The sequence below is a fragment of the Anas acuta genome, chromosome 20 (genome assembly GCF_963932015.1).
Source record: "Anas acuta chromosome 20, bAnaAcu1.1, whole genome shotgun sequence".
Classification (NCBI taxonomy): Eukaryota; Metazoa; Chordata; class Aves; order Anseriformes; family Anatidae; genus Anas; species Anas acuta.
This window is the reverse complement of record NC_088998.1, coordinates 6,413,358-6,434,982: the sequence shown is the minus strand read 5'-3', so window position 1 is coordinate 6,434,982 and position 21,625 is coordinate 6,413,358. Positions and strand designations below refer to the sequence as shown.

General features: G+C 50.5%; 1 protein-coding gene across 2 annotated transcripts in view; it reads right to left on the bottom strand.

Moving 5' to 3' along the window:
• The window catches only part of VAV2 (vav guanine nucleotide exchange factor 2), a 123,559-nt gene that overhangs the window by 74,625 nt on the left and 27,309 nt on the right, over window positions 1–21,625 (bottom strand). For both annotated transcript variants that reach the window (XM_068656538.1, XM_068656539.1), the window contains exon 2: window positions 18,789–18,905. In XM_068656538.1, the coding sequence (XP_068512639.1) occupies window positions 18,789–18,905 (117 nt within the window). The remainder of the gene's footprint in view (window positions 1–18,788; window positions 18,906–21,625) is intronic.

Below are 21,625 nucleotides of genomic sequence, written 5' to 3'. Positions count from 1 at the left end.
CCCTACGGTTCTGCCAGCCTCAGCTGAATTGAAGAAAGAACTGGTGGAGTTTAGGAGACTTTCTGGGAACCAGCTGGGCTGCAGTGCAAGTGGCACGTTGTCACCAGCGCTGGTCCCTGGTCCTGAGACGTGGCACAGCCAGGAGCCAGCCCAGGCTGCTCCAGCCTCCACGCTCTGAAAATAACTTTTTTTAATAACAGAAGAGTGGCAAAACACACACGGCTGATGTAAAACACCCTGGAGAGCGACGGCTCCCAGGGGAGCAGCCATCGGGCAGCTAAAGCAAATGGAGCAAAGAGCATCGTCTCGGGACGCGGAGCAGCACCGGCACGCGGGGCTTTCCCCAAGGACCAGGAGCATCCCCCAAGCCAGGAGCTCCGTTATCTCCTACCACATCCCCTGGGGACAGGGCAGCCCACGCTCAGCTGCTGCAGGAAACACGCTGCCACGAGGAGCGGCTGCAGCATCACGGGGCAGAGCAGAGGAAACGACACCGGGCAGTGGAAAAAGAAAAAGGCGTGCAACCCAAGACTGACCAGGCGGGCGTGATTCACGCTTCCCTGCTACGAGCAGACATCTGTATGGGCTAAATATTTCACCTTGGCTTGGCAAAGGACAACCTATCAACCAAAGGCACTGATGTCACATAACCTCAGTGCAGCACCAAAACGCTGGCACGCAGCAAGAGCCGCGTTTGGGTGTCGTGCTGCACGAAGGGCCAAGAGCGAAATGGGAACTCCATATGGCAGCTGCGTAAATTTAGCAGCTCCGTATATTTAGCTGGCTGCAAAGGGAAACGTGCGGCTCTTGAGAACAATGATACCAGTTCCTGACACTGCACGGTGCCCCAGGAGAGAGATGTTTACAGGAAAAAGCCACCAGAGCTCATACCTGCCCAGCCAGGCAGCGGCTGCAGAGCATCCCCAATTTTTGTGAGGCTGAGGGAGCACAGCCCAGGTCAGCAAAGAGCACACACAGAGGGGACCTTCCCTGCGGTGACAGCAGCACAGTGTGGGACACGGGGCACCACGGGGTGCTCCAGAGCTGCTGGAGAAGAGCCGCAGGTCCCAGCTCCACAGCAAGAATTAGACAAGCCTCTTGTAGGCTTGGCTACAGGACAGGAGAACACGCACCAGCTTGTGTTACTTCTGTCATTCAAGTCCAAATACTGATAAGATATTCCAATATTTTTTTTTGGTTCCTTTAAAAACAAACCCAAAAAAGAAAGTCAGCTGCTGGCCCCAGTTCTTGTTTGTTTGAACGAAGGAGAAGCTGGGTCTCAGCAAAGTCTGGTAGAAGTGAAAAGGAGACGTTTTCCTTGTGAGTGACAAGATAAAGCCTCCTAATGATTGACAAGACAAAAGACTTTTGTTTTCAGTTGATAGGCAATGCAGTAATTTTCTTTAAACGGCATCGTTTCTCCCACCATGTCTTTCCTGGGAGATTTGTGGAGCACAGGCAGCGATGGCAGCCCCTCGGAGCTGTGTCGGTTCCCTCTCGGGCGAGGGCCGACCACCACCATGGGTCCTAGAGCCGAGAGCATGAAAACCTGGAGAACAAAAGCAAACCAAGCATGTGCCTAAAAGCCAGTCCTATAAAACCCAATCACTGCATAGACGGGTGGCAGAGGCACTGCGTACCACCAGGGATCATCACCAGCAGGAGATGGGACAGACCCCTTTGCCTCTCAGGAGCCAAACCCGACCTCCACAAGCGCCAATTCGCAGGTCCATCAGGAAAACCACCATGACGTGGTCAGCATCCTGCCCCACAGAGCTCATTTTACCGAGTCCCCTCCCAGACCGACTCCAATGAGAGGCAGAAACATCTTTGTCTGCCGGCAGCAAGAGCCCAGCAAGCCACAGGCAGGACGAGCAGAACTGCAGCATCAGCTTTCTGCGACAGAATCGCAGCTGTGTCCCAGATACCATCATTTTTTTTTTTTTAAATAATAATAATCTGTACATGAAAAGCACAGATACATTATGCTTTGCCTCTGAATAATGACTTAGGACAGCAGAAAAAAAAACAGCATGTCAAATGACACGGCTGTGAGACCATCGTGCATCTGTTATCTGTCTCAGTCGCTCCTCATTTCTCTGGCTTCCCCTAAGAAGTTCATACATATTTAAAAAGGCCAATAGCTAAGTTACTCGTCACTTCTTATAATATCGGAAGATTAGGCTCGATGAGATAAAGGATGAGAAAAAAGCATCCAGGGGGAAATGCCACCAGAGTACTACAGCATTATTTATCCCTAATCACGAAGGGTTTTTTATTTATTTATTCGTTTTTATTGGAGAAGAGTGAAGTCAGAGCTGGAGCCGTGCTGCTCCTTACCCCACGGGAGGGCTCGACTTCACTCCGCAATCCCGAGCCCAGTGCAAAGGAATCCGAGGCCAGCAGAAGCCTCACGCTCAGACTCTGATCCAGCTGCAAGCATTTTAACACCAACTCAAAGACCACTGAGCATCCAAAAGCAGCTCCTGGCTGTACCCACGGGCATTAAGCAACCCGGGCACCGCTCTGTGCTCCTGCCTGCTCCAGCGGGCAGCGTCTGCCTCCAAGCATCTTCTGTAACCCAGACAAGGCAGGGACACTAACACATGGATAGCAGTGCCACAGACGTGTCTGCAATCATTGCTTCTGATGATTTTTTTAGTATATATAGCTCATTATATTATAAATTTCTTGGCCCACACCATTACGAGGTTCAGTTTTGGGAGAACTTGGGGTTTACGTATGCTTTTGCCATTAAAAACAAGGAGAACTGAAATTACTGAAATGCCTCACAGGTTACCACTCAAAATATAATACCTGGGAATGACTCTGGCCAAAGCGTCCACATCTTTCACAGCCTTGCCCAAAGCCTGCCCTCTGATCTGCTCCCCCAAAGCTACAAAAGCGCCGCCGGCAGGGGCAGCGCACACAGCCCCAGTGCTCCCAGCTCCCCCAGTGTTCCCAATAAACAACCCCTCCATCTCCAGGGGCACACCAGCTGCACCACCCAGCAGCCCACATCCTCGCTTACCGACTCTCCTGCCCCATATTTCAGTGCAGGAGCAACATCACTTCACAGCACTCCCGGCAAGTACAACATTAAAACAAATCAATGTTTGTATGTTTGTGTTTTTGTGTATCGATAGAGATCATCACGTCAATATTTTGGTGACAACCTGCATTGATTTTTTCCCTTTGTGGCTTCCCTTAAACAATACCAACATGATTACACTTCCGTGCATTACAGGAACACTTTTCCCCTCGCAGAAAGAAATGGATGGAGCCAGCCCAGGCACCCAGACTGTGCCTAACACCACACACACGTTGAGAGCCACGCTGTGACTACAGCATCTGCCAGAGGTGGAAGGAAGACAGCTTCAAGGGATTTTATCATCATTTTCACCCCAGATCCATCCTCAGTACAGAAAGGATGGTGCACAGGCAGCACTGCTTGCACCCCTCCACGTGTCCCTCACAGAGAGCCCCCAACGGTGCCCAAAAGACTTTTTGGATAGCTGTAAAGCCAGTAGAAACCCATCAGGGCCAACTTTTCTTGACCAGGGAATAGCACTCTGGAGCAAGAAGTCAAACTTCAGGCACCACATCCCTGCCAGCTCCAAAGACACACAAACCAAAATCCTCTTTCCAGGAGCCTCGCAGCTCGCTGCTACGCTCCAGCACCTCTTCTGCCTGTAGCGGCCGGGGTCCTAACACGACTAACCGAGATTTAATTTGCTCTTGCTAATATTTTATCCGTGGTATTAGGTCATGTTTCCCTTTCCACTTGAAAGGCATCTTCGGCTTATTGGCAGCGGTGAAATTAATAGAGAAATCATTAGAAAGCATAAGGCTAGGGCTGTGCAAAGCGCACGCCGCAGAAGATTATTTCCAAACAATAAAATTAATTGGTGTCATCAGCCACCAGCAGAAACACAGGGAGAGTTCGCATTAAAAAACATAGAGGATTATTGACAGCCTGTGCCTCCTCATACATAAAACATTTGATGGCATAATTTTATTTTGTTTTTTCCTACGTGAGGTGGTTTTCCCCCCTTGGAGCAGAGGGTGAGAACTGAGGCAGGCAGCAAGAAGCATCAGGGGCAGCGATGTCACAGCAGCACCCTGGGCTGCTGCAAGCCACCTGAAGACTTGGTGAGCTGGAGACCCTGATTTTCAGAGGACAGAGCGTTCAGCACCTTTGGAAAGCCAAACCCCACAAAGATGGGACTGTTCAGACCCAAATTTATAGGTATCTTCCATCCACCTGAGGCACAGGGACAGACACATCCGGAGAGCAAATCCCGCAGCACTGGCACAGCCATCATCTGAGCAGAGCAGAGCAAACACTGAAGTGCTGGCGCTGCCACAGCGGTAAACAGAAAACTATTAATCCCAGGCCTCAAAAAGGCATGTATGAATTTGTTTTGTTTCCGAAGAAAAAGAGTAAATAGTAGCCTCGAGTCAGGATAATATTTATTCACACGCTTCACTTTGAAGTGCAGCCCCCGTTGACTTCACGTGGTATGCACTTGCTAAAGCTCTTTGAGAACAGAGCTTTGCAGTATCACAGCCATGAGCAAGGAAAGGAAAAAAAGGAAACTTGAAACCCAGGTATTAACAACGCAAAAGAAGTCTTGGGAGCAGGGGAATTATCACCATCCCTCCCAAATACAAGGGAGACTTTAACTGGGTTTATTACAATTATTCTACCTCCCCCAGACGGTGCAGACCTGTAGAGCAATTCTGTTCAGTTCACGGAACTGAATTTCATGGCAGGAAAAGCAAACTGATAAGCAGGGTTCAGTTAATCTCCACAATAAATCCCCATTAGCATGGTTTTATTGCAGTGCCGTTTCTTCCTGGTATCAACCGGATGCACTTCCACACTGGTGTGGATACCTGGAGAGCTTCGGGCATGGAAACGGGTGGGAGCAGAGGCAAAAACGGGTAGGAACAGGCTGGGGATGGTGGCAATGCATCCACACACAGCTGGTGGCTCACCTCCCCCAGATGCTGCCCAAGAGGTGGCTGACGGCAGGTCCCTGTGGTGTCAGAGCCACGAGAGGCACCGCTGCCTCCAACGTGCCGTGGGAACGTGAGCTCCTCTCCAAACCATTCCTGCCTTCTGAACTGTGGGCACTTTCCTTTTTCACACAGATGCCCATCTCTTAGAAGTTTTGCCTCTTGTCACGGCATGCTATGGAGGTAAACCGTGCGCCTGGGGTGGGGGAAAAGTAATTTCAGTGCCCCATCTCCAAGGTGGCTCCCATTTCAACCTCTCCACCAGATTTCTGACTCCTTCATCAGGGTAGAGCTGCACGGTCGTGCCCTGCTCCTGTGAATTGCCCCCACATCCACCACATCCCATCTCAATGCTCAGCACCCACGGAGCTGCAGCAGAAGCCACCCGTCCAGAGCTGGACACGAGGCACAGACCAGCACACCGAGCCCCAGCGCCTGTCCTCCACGTTGCAGGTCAGGCTCCAAGCCCCATGGCATGAAAATCCCTCGAGCACTTTGCAAATACCTGGGTGCATAGCATGGAGCAGGAAAGCAAACAGCCCGGCTGCAGCCCAGCCTTCTCCAAACAGCAAGGCTGCCAGGGGCTCTGCAAAGAGCTGCCGGCCAGATCCTTCCTTTCCCTTTCTCCCTAAGGCAAGAATTTATTTATTTATTTATTTATTTATTTCCAAAAAGATCAAGTGCACCACGGATAATCATGGGTATCAACATCCTTCTTCCATTTCACCTGCTCCACTGCCCAGAATACAAACATACAGGGGAAAAAAGATCCGTATACGTATCTTGTATCTGTTATCTCTCTCTGCCAGTCCTCCGACCAGCTTTGCTGAACACGCAGGTAATCCAGAGAGCTGAATTACACCGGTTCCCCTAATGAGCACTGCCGGGTAACGTCTCCTACCTGCCCTTTCTTTTAGCAGGGTCACTCATATTTATAGCCGTGCTTCATGTTTCCTTAAGTGTGCCCTTGTTGTGGCATTTGCTTGTTTATGTTTCAGAAGAAAACAAGGTTAAAAAAAAAAAAAGGGGGGGGGGGGATTTAATGCAGCTTGGAATAGAAATGAGCAAAACCACAAAAGTCTAAAGATCTGCTCGTCCTTCAGACAGCTCGCACTACCAGGAACTCACTACCACTCGTTTTAATCGATCGCTGCCTCTTTACAAACCTCTTTGTGGCGAGGCAGAGCTGGAGAAGTGTCTGGGAGGAGCGAAGGGCCTGACATGAGACGTGCTCCGGCCGTTTTACACGGCTCCAGGAGTCCTCGTGCAGCACCAGGTGCCAGCAGCAGCGGGAGGATGCTTCCACTGCACGCCCCCCAACAGCCCTGGTGCAGCCACAACCGCCTTCACCTTCTCCATCAGTACCACCTGCAGCCCTCAGCACCACCTCCAGGGCTTCCAGCACTGCCCCTCCCCTGAATTTTGGAGGCCTTTGCCGTGGTGGCAGCACACCCAACCAGAGCATCCCTGGCCACCGACCGTCCCTGCTGCGTCCCCAGGTGTTTCCTCCTTAGCTTAGAGCAGGGCAGGTTTCCTCAGCCTTCCCTCTCGTGTTTCTAACCCTCCCCAATCAGGGTTAAAACCGATCAGCACGATAATGCGGTGGAGGTTCAGGTTCTGTTGCTCCTCTGAAGGATAACTGCTCCTCCACGAGCCGTCGGCCAAGTCGAGGCACATTACGAGCAGTCAGGAGGTGTGCCAACGCTCCGGCGAGGGACAATTACACCACTTTATGTGCCAGAAAACGGCTATAGCTGCTTGGAGAGGCTGCCCACAGCACCCAAACAGGTCCTTTCAGAGGACCGTGGGGACCTGGCTGCCACCACACCTCCAGCAGGTCCCACGCGGGGATGTGCAGGGGCTGCCAGAGGGGCAGAGCTGCTGGGATGAGCTTGGGTTCCCCACCAGTTTAGCTCCTCAGACAAAACCAGTTGGGGTCCAGACAAATGCTCCTGCAGCCTGTAGCCTATCCTGCATGGAGAACTCCTGGCCAGTTTTGTAAAAATGCTAACAATAAAGATTTTATGGTAGCCAAAGACATGAGTGCTTGAGGCCAGCACCCTGCTCGGGGCAGCCCAGCTGCAGATCTTTTCCATGGGGGCCCCAGGGAGAAGAACGTCTCCAACCCATCCCTCCTCTCCTCCCCAGGACCTGCTGGCCCAGCTCCATGCTGCAAACACAGGGGCGAGGGAAACCCAGACAGAAGCAACCCGTAATTTTACAGCCCCAGTCTGCTGCACGGACCCACCGCAAGTGCTCAGGAATCAGGACATGGTCCAAGGCTGCCCGCTCCCTAACATTACAGAAAGAACCACCTCCTCGGCATTCTCCATAAAGCCTCAGTCCCAGGAACCTCGCAATTACTTGCTAACTGAGCTTTCGGTTTTATTTTTAAGTTTTTAGCCCCTCAAAACTGCAGAAAAAAAGCCCAAAGCATTATTCAAGCGCTCCCTGCTCACTTAAAAAACAAAATACCTCTAGAAATAATGGGGTTAAGAGCTTGCTGCACACCCCTACACCAAGCCAGGGCACAGGAGGTCCAGACAGAGCCAGCAAGCCCCTACCTCAAGGGACAGTTAAAGCAGAGGACATGGCCAAAGTGCCACCCACAAACATCCCCGCTCCACCCAGGGTTCAGAGCTCGACCTCCCCAAAAACCTCAGCCCCACACCCCCATGTCACCAGCTGAGCTTCTGGGCCCGGCGCCACCCACCCGTAGCCACCCTGGCAAGGCTCTGGCCTCTCTCCGGGTGTCCCAGTTTACCCAGTAAAGCCTTGCACTACCACACTGAGGCAGGGGTGTGCGCACGGCCACAAAGCCATCCCCAAAAGTGACATTTTGCAGCCAGCCTGCTGGAGGAGAAGCAGGGCTGGGAAAACACCCCAAGAGGAGCTTCAACACAAGTATTAACCCCTCATCATCTCCCCCCCCCCCCCCAGTCCTCCCAGTTCTCCCCAGTGAAGGCGATGGCCTGCGTGTCCTGGTTTGCCCGGGAAGGTCGGAGAGGGCCCGAGCCCAGCAGGCGCTGAGCAGCCAGCGCTAACGGCGAGGCTGCAGCACGGGGCCACTTCATCAATGCGCAAATGGAATTTGCCAGGAGGCATTTTAAGAGTCAATTCTTCACACTCCAGTAATTAGAACAATGTTATGAAAAAAGGCAAGGGGGCGGGCGGGAGGCAGCACACACTGGGGTTTGGCCGGTGGAGGAAGCGGGCTGAGCAAACAGAGCGAAGCGAGGCCCCTGGGCAAGGGCCCTTCACATGGCTCCCCGCGGGCTGGAGTTAAGCCAGCCGTTTATCTACTTCCCAACTGCAGCTTTTTCTACGCCTGCATGTTTTTTAAAGCAAGTTTTGTACTTAGATCAAACGTGGGCTGCTGTTCCTGACCCAGCTTTCTTCTTTACTTCGAAAACACCACCACGGGCAATGGCTTTTCCCGACACATTCAGTTCAAGGTCCTACCACAGGATCGCCTGGTGACTGATAAATCTTTGTGCATGACCTAAGACATCAGAAACATCTAACCCCACTGACGGCTTGCTCTCAAAATCAGATTCCCTCGGAGAAGCTGTCACCTAAGGTCTCCAAAATCAGAAGAGTGGTTGTGTTAGCTGGAAATGCTGGATGGGAACTTAAAGCATCTCCCACACCGGGATCAACCATCCCAACTGAAAAATGAAACAAACCCGAACAAACCCACATGCTGGTGGATCTGCCTCTAACATCTGAGGATCTGGTGGGCTCCATTCGCTGCTGCTCCCCAGGGTCCCACATCATGCGCCCATACACAGAGCCCTCGCAGCCAACTTGGCCACGTTAGTTCCAGAAGCCAGAAGTTTTGTTTGTTTGTTTTAATTTACTGTGCAAGTCTAGCATCTGAAAAGGCTGCTTTCGAGCAGGACTACTGTGTGGTGTTCAGGACACACCGCCGCTCTACAATGGTCATTCAGACTCACAGGGAAGTGGGACCCGGGCAGTTCAATTCCCATCTGCAACAAGCTGTGATCTCAGCTCTGCTGAGAGCACAGAGCTCCTTTTGATAAATCACCACGTACACAGACTACAGCACCATTTCAGCATGAGAGAAATATATTCAGTTTTTCCAATAATCTTTGCAGTCCGCTGTAAAGGCTGGGTTTCTCTTCCCCGCTGCAGAGCTGCACCCACCAGACTCAGGCACGCTGTGGGGTCTGAGTCCTCTGCCTCGCACCCTGTGTCTCCAAGAACTTCTTGCATATCAGTGCTCCAGCACCGTCTTTGGTGACTTTGTCTTTGCATGCACCCAGAGGAGGCCGAAGAGCCAGAGGAACACCCCCAGTGTCACACTTATGCTCAAGAGCCTCCTGGGATCCCCACCTCTGCACACCAGTAGCACCAACACCAAGGGGTCTGCTTACTGGGAGAGGGCTTTTCTCATTTTTTTCTCCTTAAGACAATTCTTTTTTCTTTGTCAAAACGCCTCTTTTAAGTCTGGTCTCTCTAGAGGTGTATTTTAAGTTAGATGCACAAAGCGAGACAAGAGTACACCTTTATCTGCACGATATTCATTATTCTCTGTGGGACATTCATTGCATCCTCAAGGACCATACAATGCAAATATCTGTGTGACTGTCTCCCTGCCCATATGAGTAATTTACCTGTCTTCAACAAGATGCTCTTAAAGGCTGGGGACTGCACCGGGTCGGGGCCCACAGCTGCTGGGTCTCCATCGCTGCCCCCCTGCTACCACTCTGCAGGGCCTGGGCAAAACTGCTGCTTCTTGGGCCACATTTGCACCAACTCAGAACCCAGATATTGTACGAGTTCTCCTCCATGCTGAGCCCCTTTGTGGCTCCTTTTAAGCTAGACACATTCTCCAGAGCTGCCTGAAGTCAGGGAGATCCCGAAGGTGGCAAACACAGGAGATGGAGACGAGCTCTGCCACCCAGCAGAGGTTGTAAAGAAGGTGCTGGACACCAGCAGCTGGCATCAGCAGTGAGGCACCAAGATGAAGCCTTGCCCTAGGATTAGGGAGGGAAGCACCACTCCCAAAGTCCCAGAAGAACATACACCCTGCTGGCTCCGATCTGCCTTACTCCCAGCCCATTTGCATTTAGCTCCTTCCCCTGAACCACCTTTTTCAAAACTTCAGTAACAGGCTGTGAAATCCCCACCATCTGTTAGCCAGGGGAAAAGCTCCACCGCAGCTCAATCAGCCTCTCCCACACAAGCCTTATTCATTAGGAGGAATGACTGCAAACATTTACCAAGTCCGTGCTGGCTCAGAAATTCCTGAAGTTACTAACAACAGGCTTGGGATAGGGAACTTTGACAAACGCCCCTAAACAGAGCGTGCCCACGTCGTTAGCTTTACCCAGGGTGCATTAAGGCTGCTTTCTTGCTACCGTGATTATGCTTTAATATGTAATTAGTAGGAAGAAAATGATGTTGAAGAGGAGAACGCCTCACTTACACACACGCCATTAAGACTGAGAGCATAAATGAGCGAGCTGCGGCATCGCCATCTGAGGCTCATTAACTCGATCTGCAAAGCATCGGGGGCTGGCAAGCACTGCTGTCCGGCTGCAGGTACAGCAAAAAAACTGCACATCAACAGTGGTGGCAGGCACCGTGCCTCCCCTCCTCTTCCTCGCCTGACTTAAAGCCTGGCAAAGTCGGGGAGGGCTGGGAAATGCAGAGGCACTTGTCCCCAGGAGACACGCAGCAGGAAAATGATAGTTTGAAATGTCACACAGCCCACGCAGGTGGCTTTCACATGTCTCCGTGATCCTGGCTTCACCTGCGATGCTCAGGGAAACTATTTAAAACCCATTCAAAGGGAATTCTTCCCTGCCAGCACTGCAGATCCAAGCCACCTGATGCCGTGTCGGTGCCCTGATGCGCCCAGTGCAGCCCCTACAGGTCTGGGACACCCATCACCAAGCTCTCCAGCCCGCCCAGCTCCACACACCCAGCCAGAGAGGGCAGGGGGATCACCCGGAGGAATCCTGAAAGTACAGGATTTGAAGGCAGTTTTGAAGAAATAACTCATTTCTGAAGGAAAAGGGGAAAAAAAAAGTCTGGAAGCGCTCCAAGAACAAACAAGCAGCCCATTTTGAAAGAGTGGAACAAAACAGTCTGAGATGCCTTTTTTTTTTTTTCTTTTTTTTCCTTTTTTTTTAAATTCTCTAGAACAAGGCGGGGATGGAAAAGAGAAACCTCACCGCCAGTGAGCTGTGGCACGAGGGCAGCCCCCGTGCATGGAGCTGCTCCTGCCAGCAGCAGCACCCCCTAAGTCAGCCTCAAGAAAATGAAGCCTCCTGAATCGGGAGGTGGCAGGAGACCTAGGTGTTAATAGCAAACCTCACCGAAACCATGCCCTGCTGAGGAGCCGAGGTTTCAACACAGGATTTTTCTGCCCCCACTTTGAGCAATGTTTATTTGCCGTGAAACATTAACGTTTTGCTTCGATACGTGACTGTCCGAATGCCAAGTGTGGATGCAGGAAGAGGCTGACCTGGCCAAATCAGGTCCCCCCCTCCCTGTGTGCCCCAGCTCTGGCCCCTTCTGCCAGGATGAGCTGGGGAATGGGCACCAGGCACCCCGGCTCCATCCCAGCATCAGGGTGCCTGTTTTGGGGCACGATGCTTTGATATGCTAACTTGTACCCGCCCTCCTTTGCCCCAGGAGGAATCGGTTTGCTGCAGAAGCTTTTTTTCCTCCCCTTTTTCTTTAATCTGTTTCACAGGGAAGATGCCGAGCAGAATTACCCTAAGCACGGGGGTTTGTGAAGTTCGGTCATGGCAGTGCTTTCAGGCTGAGAGTTTCGCTTTTTGCACGTTCTGCTAAAACATGGCTACACCCACACGTTAATCTGTTTCAAGAAATGTTAATTATTCTTCATAACCGAAGCATTTGGCCTTGAGACAGTTTCATTATCAGACGCTGAAACTCAGAGGCTAGGAAATCTGGGGAAGATTTTAATGAAGAAACAGAAGATCGCTGGCTTGTTACAGAATAAAACCCTCCTTTTATTCCGAGACTGCTTTAAATGACATTACACGGGATGTATTTCCTTCCTTTCCCAAAGCACAAGCACGCTGAACGGTTGAGCTCAAGCGATGCCAGATGCACTAATGGAGCGCTGAAGGACTGACTCTGCCTGTTGACACCTTTCAGTTGTGATGACCACGGCCAAATCGTTAAGTCACAAATGGCCAGTGATGTAATAATAATAAAAATAAAAAAAAAAAAAGTCTTGTGGGGTTCTAAAGCAGCCAGGCATTTTTCAAACAACAGACTAAAGCTGTAGGGTCACAGAAAAGAGACAAACTGCACCCCATCCCCTTTCTGGGGGCACAGACAGGTGAATGTTTTACTGCTCTCAGGTTTTTCAAAGAAACAAATATCCCCATCCCCCTGATCTTTTCTAATATGAGGACAAGAAGAACTCAGCCAAATCACGGAAGCGCAGGAAGATCAGTTTTGTACACGGTAAGGACACGTGTTTACCCACGTCCTGATCGATACCTCCGGCCCCCTGCACATTACAACACTTCGGCTGCAGTTTGAGGCCCAACAGCACAATCCTCCCATGCAGGCTATGGGAGTTAGGAAAGATCCTGCCCGTGCTTGTTTGATCTGAAACATAATACCCCTTAATGTGACCCCTTGGAAAAATACTGGGGAAAGCAGCCAAGAGGGGAGGAAAAAAAAAAAAAAAAGCAAAGCTTCCAAAGCTTCCCAGAACGAACATTTCTGGCTCTTTCAGTTCCACGGAGGAGCTGTGCATCTATAAACAGTGCCGGTTTGGAAGCAGGAGAGGGAAGAAAAGGAGAAAGGAGAAGGAGAAAGCAGAGATAACCGGGCACCTCGCAGCTAAAAGCTCTGCTTTTTAAGCAGCCTCTCCTCCAGCCCAGCCAGGGACAGGAGGGGACGGTGCAGGCACAGTTCAGTGCCCAGCTTCCCGGGCTGGTGACACCCAGGTGTTTCACACCAGGGGTTTGCTTTAGGGTGCAGTGAGAGACCAACTGCTTTTACCAGCAGCTCGCTGCATGATTTGAGACCCCGGTGCTGTCACTGGACCCTGAAGACCACAAAGTAAACCAGCGTGGTCCTTGAGGTGCAAACTGCAGCAGGCAGCTAGGAGATTTTTAATCCACCAGTTATTTCAGGGCAAACAGTAGACTAGGGGTAAATTTTCAGGACTGGGACCCTAAAAACATACATGGTGCGTGGCAACACCCCCCACATCTCCTACAGCAAACACCGTGCCGTAACAGGCCGGTGCACGGTACAGCAGAAAGCACCGCCTGCTGCACGCTTGGCTAGCCACAGAAATCTGCAATTCATTTGCCCCGTGCTTTAGAGAAGTTCAACGTCAGGGTTTCCTGTGCTTGCTTTTAGCGTTCTGGCTGAAAACATCTGCAGGACGCTCCACACCTGCTAACCCAGCCTGCCACCACCCCCTCGCTGCGTCCTGCAGCCGGGTGCCCCCCGACAGCATCGCCCTGGGCATGGCTGGCCCCGAATTTGGGTGCCCTGACTGCAGGAAAAGCAACACCTGACCCCATAAGCTTGCAAAAAAAAAAAAAAAAAAAAAAAAAAAAGGAGGGGGGAAGAAAACCAAGCTATCCTCTTCCAGTCAGCTTTTGCCATTTGTAGAGTTCATGGTGATATCCAGTGCGATTCCAGCTACTTGGAACTTGGGTGGCCAAATGTCAGCCAATGTAACCCCAGCTGAACAGCGTGCCAGCCTGCACGGCAGGGCCAAATGCCACCCGCAGCTCCTGAAAGCAGCCAGGGATTTAATCAGTGATCGCAGGCGGGCTGAGGGCTGCCGCAGGCTGCCCTGCTTCTGCCAGGGCTGCTTCTCCCTGCACCAAGAACCTGCAGCACCCATGGGGCTGGGCAAAAACCCATCAGCAGCATCCACGCCATACGTGAATTTTTAGCTTGTTGGTAAAGCTCTTTGGTCACTTCTGAAAAGCACAACAGCTTCAAAATAGAGAAATCAAATGTAATTAAAACAAAATGTTGTCCTGTTGGAGCTAAACAGAGCTTGGCTGCTCAGCACAGGCACATGAAGGAGGGCAGGGGCTGGAGGGGCAGCTGCGGCTCCTGCTTCTTTGGGACAATGTCACTGTAAGCACCAGGCTGGCAAGGAGTTAAGTTCCTGGTTTCTTGAATGCAATCACACACACACACACACATCTTTTTTGCAAGGCAGTTTATTCTACTACTCCCTTGGGAATTAAAAAAAATACACACGCCCTTCTTCTGGAGAAGGCTCCTCACTTCCCTCCCCACCCGCTGCACACGCATCTTGTGAGTTATACGGCAATTAGAAGCAGTTTCGCCTCCGATAGGATCCCTTTTCTTGACACACTCCAGCCACCACGTAGCAGCCGAATAACTGGCACAGAGGGCCACAACAAGGGCAGGGCTGTGCTGCTGCCCTTTCCCCTGAGGGATTTGCAAATAACCAGGACGGGAGGCGCGGGCAGCACGGCCAGCGGCAGCAGGGGACGGGGCACCCAGCTCAGCCACCCCCAGCTCTGCTCCCTAACGCTCCACGCAGCAGAAAGCACGACTTTCAGTTTGTTCTTGGCTACGAGAAGGCAGAAATAAAAAATAAAGTAATAAAAAAAAATCCAGAATGGGAAAAGGAGAGCTGCTCCCACCGGCAGCGGGATAGCTGCGGGAAGGCAGGCGTTGAGCTCGTGTTGTTTGTTATGGCACCGAAACACAGCCGTTTATCTGAGAGCCTTGCAGTTTTCAACTACCTATATTATTTCACATAAATCTCCCGCTTCCCACCCCCCATTATGTGCTCAGGCTACGTTAAAAGTGCATGCCCAGTTTTAAAGCCCCCCTGTAAAATACTGCCGCGGGGGTATTAACGTGTGCTGAAGTTGGAGGTGACGGAGGGAGGGGAACTCTCAGCAAAGAGTCTGAGCAGCACAAAACACCAACAGCCCTCAGCAGAAATGTCTCAAAAATCCCTTAAATAATCCTGACAATGCTCTCCACACTCAAGTCAAGCAGAAATCTTGTTTCCCTGAGTGGCAGCAGGGCATTTGGGAGGCTTGGGGCTGAGTCCCCTCGCTGCTCACCCAGCACCTTATCCCAACAGCAGGGAGCTTCAAACATTTTGCAGGCTCTGAAAACAGGGCTGCTGGGGGCAGTAAGGCGTAAGACCCGTGTCTTGAAAAAAAAACTTTTTTTCTGGCAGTCCAGGAACTTCAAAAGAAAAAGTCAGGACAATTAAACACACATCAGGAGAGCAGAGAGGAGTAGGAGGCTAATAAATGGCACGCTCCGCGGGTTTATGAATATTTGAACTATATTTCTCCAAAAAAACGTACATTACAGCAAGTTATTGAAAATGAGTAACTCCCTTTAATGAACCTTGCTACTATCATGCTGACTAATAGAGTGATAAAGAGTTTAATCCATATTTATGTGCATTTTATCTCGTTATAGTCAGTGCTAATAAATTAGCAAGTCCAATAAGAGTTGCATTTTATATCACCACTGCTATTAAATGTGCATGAAGCGCTGCACAACACCACGACGTACGTGAGCACTGCGTTTTTATTTAATTTTCTTTCTCTGTCAGGAGCCAGGCTGTAGTAGCAAAAGGTGGGCACAGCACCCCTGCAGCGCCCACTCCTGCGAGACCAGGTCCTCATTTCATGTCCCTAGTCCTGAAGTGGCTTTTGAGCCACTGTAAAGGAAAAAGATTTAAACAAACCATAAGGAAGTAGAGATCCAACTTGTAGAAAACAGTGTTTTAAGGTGTCTAAAAGGGGCCCAGCTAGAAATGTAGCTGGTCAGCTTCTCAGGGCGCTTTTGGCACCCTCTGTCATGAAACGCAGCCTGTCCCTTGTCACGGAGGGATTGCTAAACAACTGGACATTGGGAAAAAAACTGGCCGTGAGCAATTTAAACTGGCCTTTCAGCTCCCTGGGGTAACTGGGAAACACTGCAACCCAGATTACAAGAACCGTGACGCATCTGCTTGGCAAAAGCCTGGCCTTGCCAATTACCCAACATCCCACGAAGGCAGGGATGGGTCTGTTAGCTCCACAGGGACTGGGGCCAGAGAAGCCTGCGTGGACCACGATCCCGTTTCTCTAGCTGTTATCCCAATGACAGCAGGAAAGCAGCAACTTCCTGAGCTTAAACCTCAAGGAAACAGCAAAACCAGGGATGAAAATCGACGTCCCAACCCCACTGGCTGTCTCAGAGGGGCTCCGTGGAGCCTAACGCAGCTCTTCTCTGCTCACGTCCTGCCTTGGGAAACCAACAAGACCTGTGGAAAACCCTAATTTTCAGGGTAACTGCCAGTCAAGGCAAGGCAGATCTGATTTTTCTTCCTCCTCTAAAGCAGCAGCATCTTCCTTCGGTCAGGTCAGGTCCCGTTACGTTCAGGCTGGCACCACACAAACGCGATCCGCTGCCTTTCTGCCTGGTAATTACACTTCAGCAAACCCAAGTGCTGTTGGTAATTGCTGTCTAACTGCCTCGCTGGTTTGGAGGAGAGAAATAACTGCTTTAATAGTGCCCAGAAAGGAACCACCCAGCACCACTCCACCGAGGTTCCTGTGTAATTAAATGGTCAGCTATGGCTGCGTGCTGCTCAGAAAGCCTCTGACACGGCGTAAGTGTCTGGTAGCCAAAAAGTGCTATTGATCTAAATAATGAACAGCTTCAGGAAGCATTTTTTGTGTGTGAAGTCTGCGTTTGGCCAGTTGGAGCATGAATTAAAAGGCTCCTTTCGCTCTCAGGGCTGCAGGACTGTGACTCAAACGGAAAGGCGCTCAGGTCAGCAGCAGATTTTTCCCTGTTTATTTGCTTTGCCACTGTTGAAAACAGATCTGAGGATAAAGGGGGAATGAAAGGTGGCAGAGACAATGGGAACGTTTTGAAAGGCTTCCAGAGGGATTTAGGGCGGTGCAGAGCTGAACAGCTGATATCCCCACCAAATTCATAAAAAGCACATCAGGAAGAGATCAGCGAGGTTTTCGTGTACAGAATCCGTGCCTCACAAACCGTGTAAGGCTCCTTGAAGACGGCAATGCGCATGAAAATAAGCAAGACCCGGGCAATAAAGCATAGTAGGATTTCTCAGAAGTTTGTGATAAGTTTCCTCCCAAAATCTCTTAAAACACCCAGCTGCCACGGGTTAAGAGCAAACTGCAAATCGCCTCCTTCCCAAGTCAGAGCCCAAAGGCCTGCGCAGCTCTGAATGACCTCCAAAAAGTAAACAGGAGGAGTCGGGAATGGCTGCTCCCTAACCAGAACACAAAGGAAACCAAACCACGCTCGGCTGACATGTTCCAGAAGTGTTTAGCACCAGGCACGATTAGCAGGCTTCTGTGGCAATTTGAAAACAGCACAAAGCAAGAGAGAACGTGACGATAACGCAGCGTTTTAATTAGCAGCGGTTCTTTCCCCAGCCCAAAAGGTTCCCTCTGTGCATTCATATTCCCAGAACAACAAAAGCCTTCTTGTATTTCATAAATCAAAAAAAAAAAAACTCATAAAACAAGCCCCTGCAATTGCACATTCCAGATAATGGTCCAGAAATAAATTAGGCAATAAATATCAAATAATATATCCCCATCAGCAGTGAAACTCGACTCGTTGGATAATCAGAAGAGAAGATGCCTTCAAGCAGCTCGTGCCTGGTAGCTCAAAAGCAGGTAAAACAATAGAGAGCTTTAATAAATCTTTTAACACTGCTTCCACCGAAGAACATAGCGATTGTCCTGCGTAATAGCCTCCCTGAGCCCAGTATCCATCAGAGTAACAGCGCAGCCCTGATGCTGCGCACGTCAAAAGCGAGGATATCAGGATGACAGCCTCTTGTCAAAATCGTGTAGGATTTTCCTCCCCTGCAGCTGGGTCTCGTTGAGTGCGCGGTGCCACCCATCAATTACAGCAAAACAAAAACGTCTTCGCTCGCTCCTCTCGTCTAGGTGACACGCAGCACAAACACTGCCAGCATCCCGGAGATGCTGGCAGGAGAAACCTCCACATGCATTTTTCAGAAGCATTTCAGGGGACTAATCTGGCCTTGGCCTGAAACTTTCTGACCGCCAGGGAAACTCAGCGGCCCCATTACGAACCCAACAACAATTCTGGTAAAGATGTTTTGCTCGCAGCCGTGGCAGCAGCTGGGGGAGGACGGTGCAAGGTTTGCACCCACACCTGGGCAAAACCCGAAGCGTTTGTGGACAAGGGGCCCTTGCTACAGTGCTGGTACAGAGCTGGGTCCAGGCTCGTAACAGCTTGTAACACCAGGGAAACGTGCTGCTGGGGAGGCAGTGTTCAGTGCCAAACTGGTGTGTGCAGGGCAGGGATGAGGCAGGAGATGGTGCAGCTCCCCCAGCTCTACAGCTGGGCATAGGACCTCAAGTCCTGACCCCAGACCCTTGGCTAAAGCCTCTCCCAGCAGTTCCTCTGAACACACATATAAGCATAATTCCCCCAAAACAGACACTTCCCACGTACTCGAGAGACTGATCATGTAGGCTCTGCAATCTAAAACATCAGGTCTTCAAGCGTTCTCTCCCTTCACTAATTAAATACACAGCACAATCAACCTCCGGATAGGCACGCTACCATAAGCACTGGGGAAGAGGTGCCCAATGCATGGGTTAAGGGTGCAGAAGTTGCTTAGAAAAACACAAAACCTTCATATTTGAGCTACAGCACAAGGCCAGAGAACAGCCCAGAGCCCATAACACCAGAACCAGGACCGTCGCTTCCCCTCTTACCTTTCCAAAATCCCGAACGTCAAAGAGGTCAAAGGGATCAAACAGATCGCTGTTTCTTAACCCGAATTTGTCATGGCACACTTTTAGGAAGGTTCGGATGTTCTTCAAGCAGAGGAACTAGGAGAAACAAAAGAAAGGGAGAGAAAACGTAAGCAAGGCACAAATTTTAGCTGAGATTTCTTGAGTTAAATCCACGTGAGACAAGTTACAGGAACTCAGAAACTTGCACTGAAAAACGATGCACTGGTTTATTTGTTGTTCCTGAAGATGTCGGCCTCCTGGTGCCCTGTTAGGACTTCTGTGTTCTCAGCTGCACACCAGAAACAAACGCCCTTTTGAAAAACAAGTTTCACAGTTCAAACATAAGGTAACGTTGCAGAAAGGCTGGAAAGCTGAAGCCAGGACGTTTCTCTTTCAAGCCTCGAGCCAAATATAAATTACAGCTGATGTTCTACAGAAGCCCAGTGTTGTACTTTTAACCATATCCAACACGATCCCACTGGCTCCCTGCAGAAGCTGCACACATTGCACCGCTCTTTGTAGCTGTTGCTGTACAACACACACGTGCACGCACACACATCCCAGGCAAACAAGACAAAAGATCGAGACGTTGAGAACTGTAGCTTGTCGCTTTGGGGGCTGAAGAAACAACTTATTCAAGTACTGTTTTATCCCCTGTCCTTGTGCCTCCGTACTGCAGGCACCAGGAACATCAGCAGCCAGCAGAGCTGCTCCTGGCCCTGCCCTGAGCCCGTGCCCAAAACCAGGGCAGTCACTGGGCTGCTTCCCCCAGGCTTTGCAAGTCTTCAGGTTTAGAAGCAGCAGACCCACATCTCTAGGACCACCCTCAGTTGCTCAGATAGCTAAACCAGCAAGGCAACGTGCCGCTTGTTTGTGCCCACCAAGATCCCATCTCTGACAAAAGCACTACCTGGCTGGTGCTTTGCGAGCACTGGGGGTTTTGAAGCCTAGGGACTGAAGTATTGCTCCAGCAGCGATGCCTGGCAGCACAGGGACTGGAATGAGAAGCATAAAAATCTGCTTCGCTCATGTGGCTGCATCACCTGTGTCCTTCATCAAGATTGACCGACTGTGCTGAGCAAGCCATTAATTCCACTTCTTTCTGCTTCCTCAAGCTATTCCACAAAATCTCTTCAATTTATTGCTGCATTTTTATACCATTCTTCTTTTTCAGCAAATTCCTCACAAACATGTACAACTCGAAAGCTTTTTATATAAAATCAGCCCATCAGGAGTGAATCAGCCCCAAGAGAAAACCAGGCAGGGGCTGTGAGCTGTGTTTGGAGGAGTTTGCCTGTGCTCCTCAACCAGCATCAACCAACACCACGCAAAAGCAAACTTCAGCCATCAAAGAAAAATAAAAGAGCTTATTTTTAATTACAAGATTCTAACATAACCTTTGGGGCCATCACATCTCCATAAACATAATTGCAATGCAGCTTGTTGGCACTGCTGCATTTGGGATTAAATTTAAGGTCGGTGGTGATGGATTAGCAAAACCATCTCGTTAACAAGAGGATTTACCTACACAAAGGCAGAAATAACCTTTTACCCTTCTTCCCCACTCCAGCCCCATCCACGTGAAGCCACCAAGCGAGAGCCAGGCTCCCCAGCACGCAGCCATCACATCGGCGCTCTCATTAGACGAGCAAGTGCCGGAGGCAGAAACTGAAAACAGTTCTGTTTTTCTAGGGCATTCCTCTATCTCACATAAACACTGCAGTAAATATAATCTGTCTAGACTGCGAGTTTTTTTGGAATTGCTTTACAACCTCTCTCGCCGATGCAGATTATTTCATAACTTTGTCTGCCGGGTCTCCACAAGGCTTTGCATCCTGTGCAGGGCAGTTGCCTGCAGCAGGGCTGCGTTTTCTGTTGCATTGCGGTCTCATTGAATTCACATTTCTGGCACGTGTTTACCTTAAGTCCTTTTAAGCCCCCAGTTTTGAAAGCTAATGACACAGGTTATAGCCACCATTACACACAGCAAGAGGCACCCTTCCTCCACAGAGCATCCCCTGCCTCCCAGTGCTTGAGGGCTCAGGGGAGATCGACTTTTCCAGCCCTGATGTTCAGCAAAGCGAAAGAAGCCCCTTGTGTGAAAAACACAAGAACCTGAGCCCTCCGCACCATGCATTTTGGGTTCAAAACCCTGAAAAGCTTCAGTTTCACACTACTTTCTGAGACATCTCCGAGAGCTCACACATCCGAGCAGATGAAATGCCTCGTCCTGACAGCGAGCACCAGCGCTGCCACAGGGCTGGGGCGGACACAGCTCCCCCCATCTCGGCTTGGCCTCGGCGAGGAAGGACAGCACCAGATATTCCGCTCAGCATCAGCTGTATCCAACTGTCTTCATTCATCCAATTAAAATCTGGAAGGCATCAGGCCACCAGCTGCTAAATTAGCAGAAGCTGCCCCGCAGCGGTGCCGCTGCCCTTCCCGCAGTTCCAGGTGATGACTACAAAAAATGACTACAAAAATGATGACTACATCAACGAAGAACCCCATAATCTGTTTAAAGAGATGCTGAAAAGGCCCAGTGTAAAGCACAAAACGGGCAGGAAGAAGCAAATCCTAAAAGCATCCCCCAGAAAGCCAGCCAGGCCACCAAACCCACACACCCAGAGCATTGCGGCCCTGCTCCGGCACCAGGGATGGGGCAGCAGAGCAAGGCCACGGTGCTGGCCCACAGGCACTGCCACCACTTGGGGTGACAACTGCAGCTAAATGTAGAGGCACAGTTCCCTCCTGCACTATTTCTGTCTCACCGATCCACAAAGTACCTTCTTCGTGCTTCTGCTCACAAGCATTTG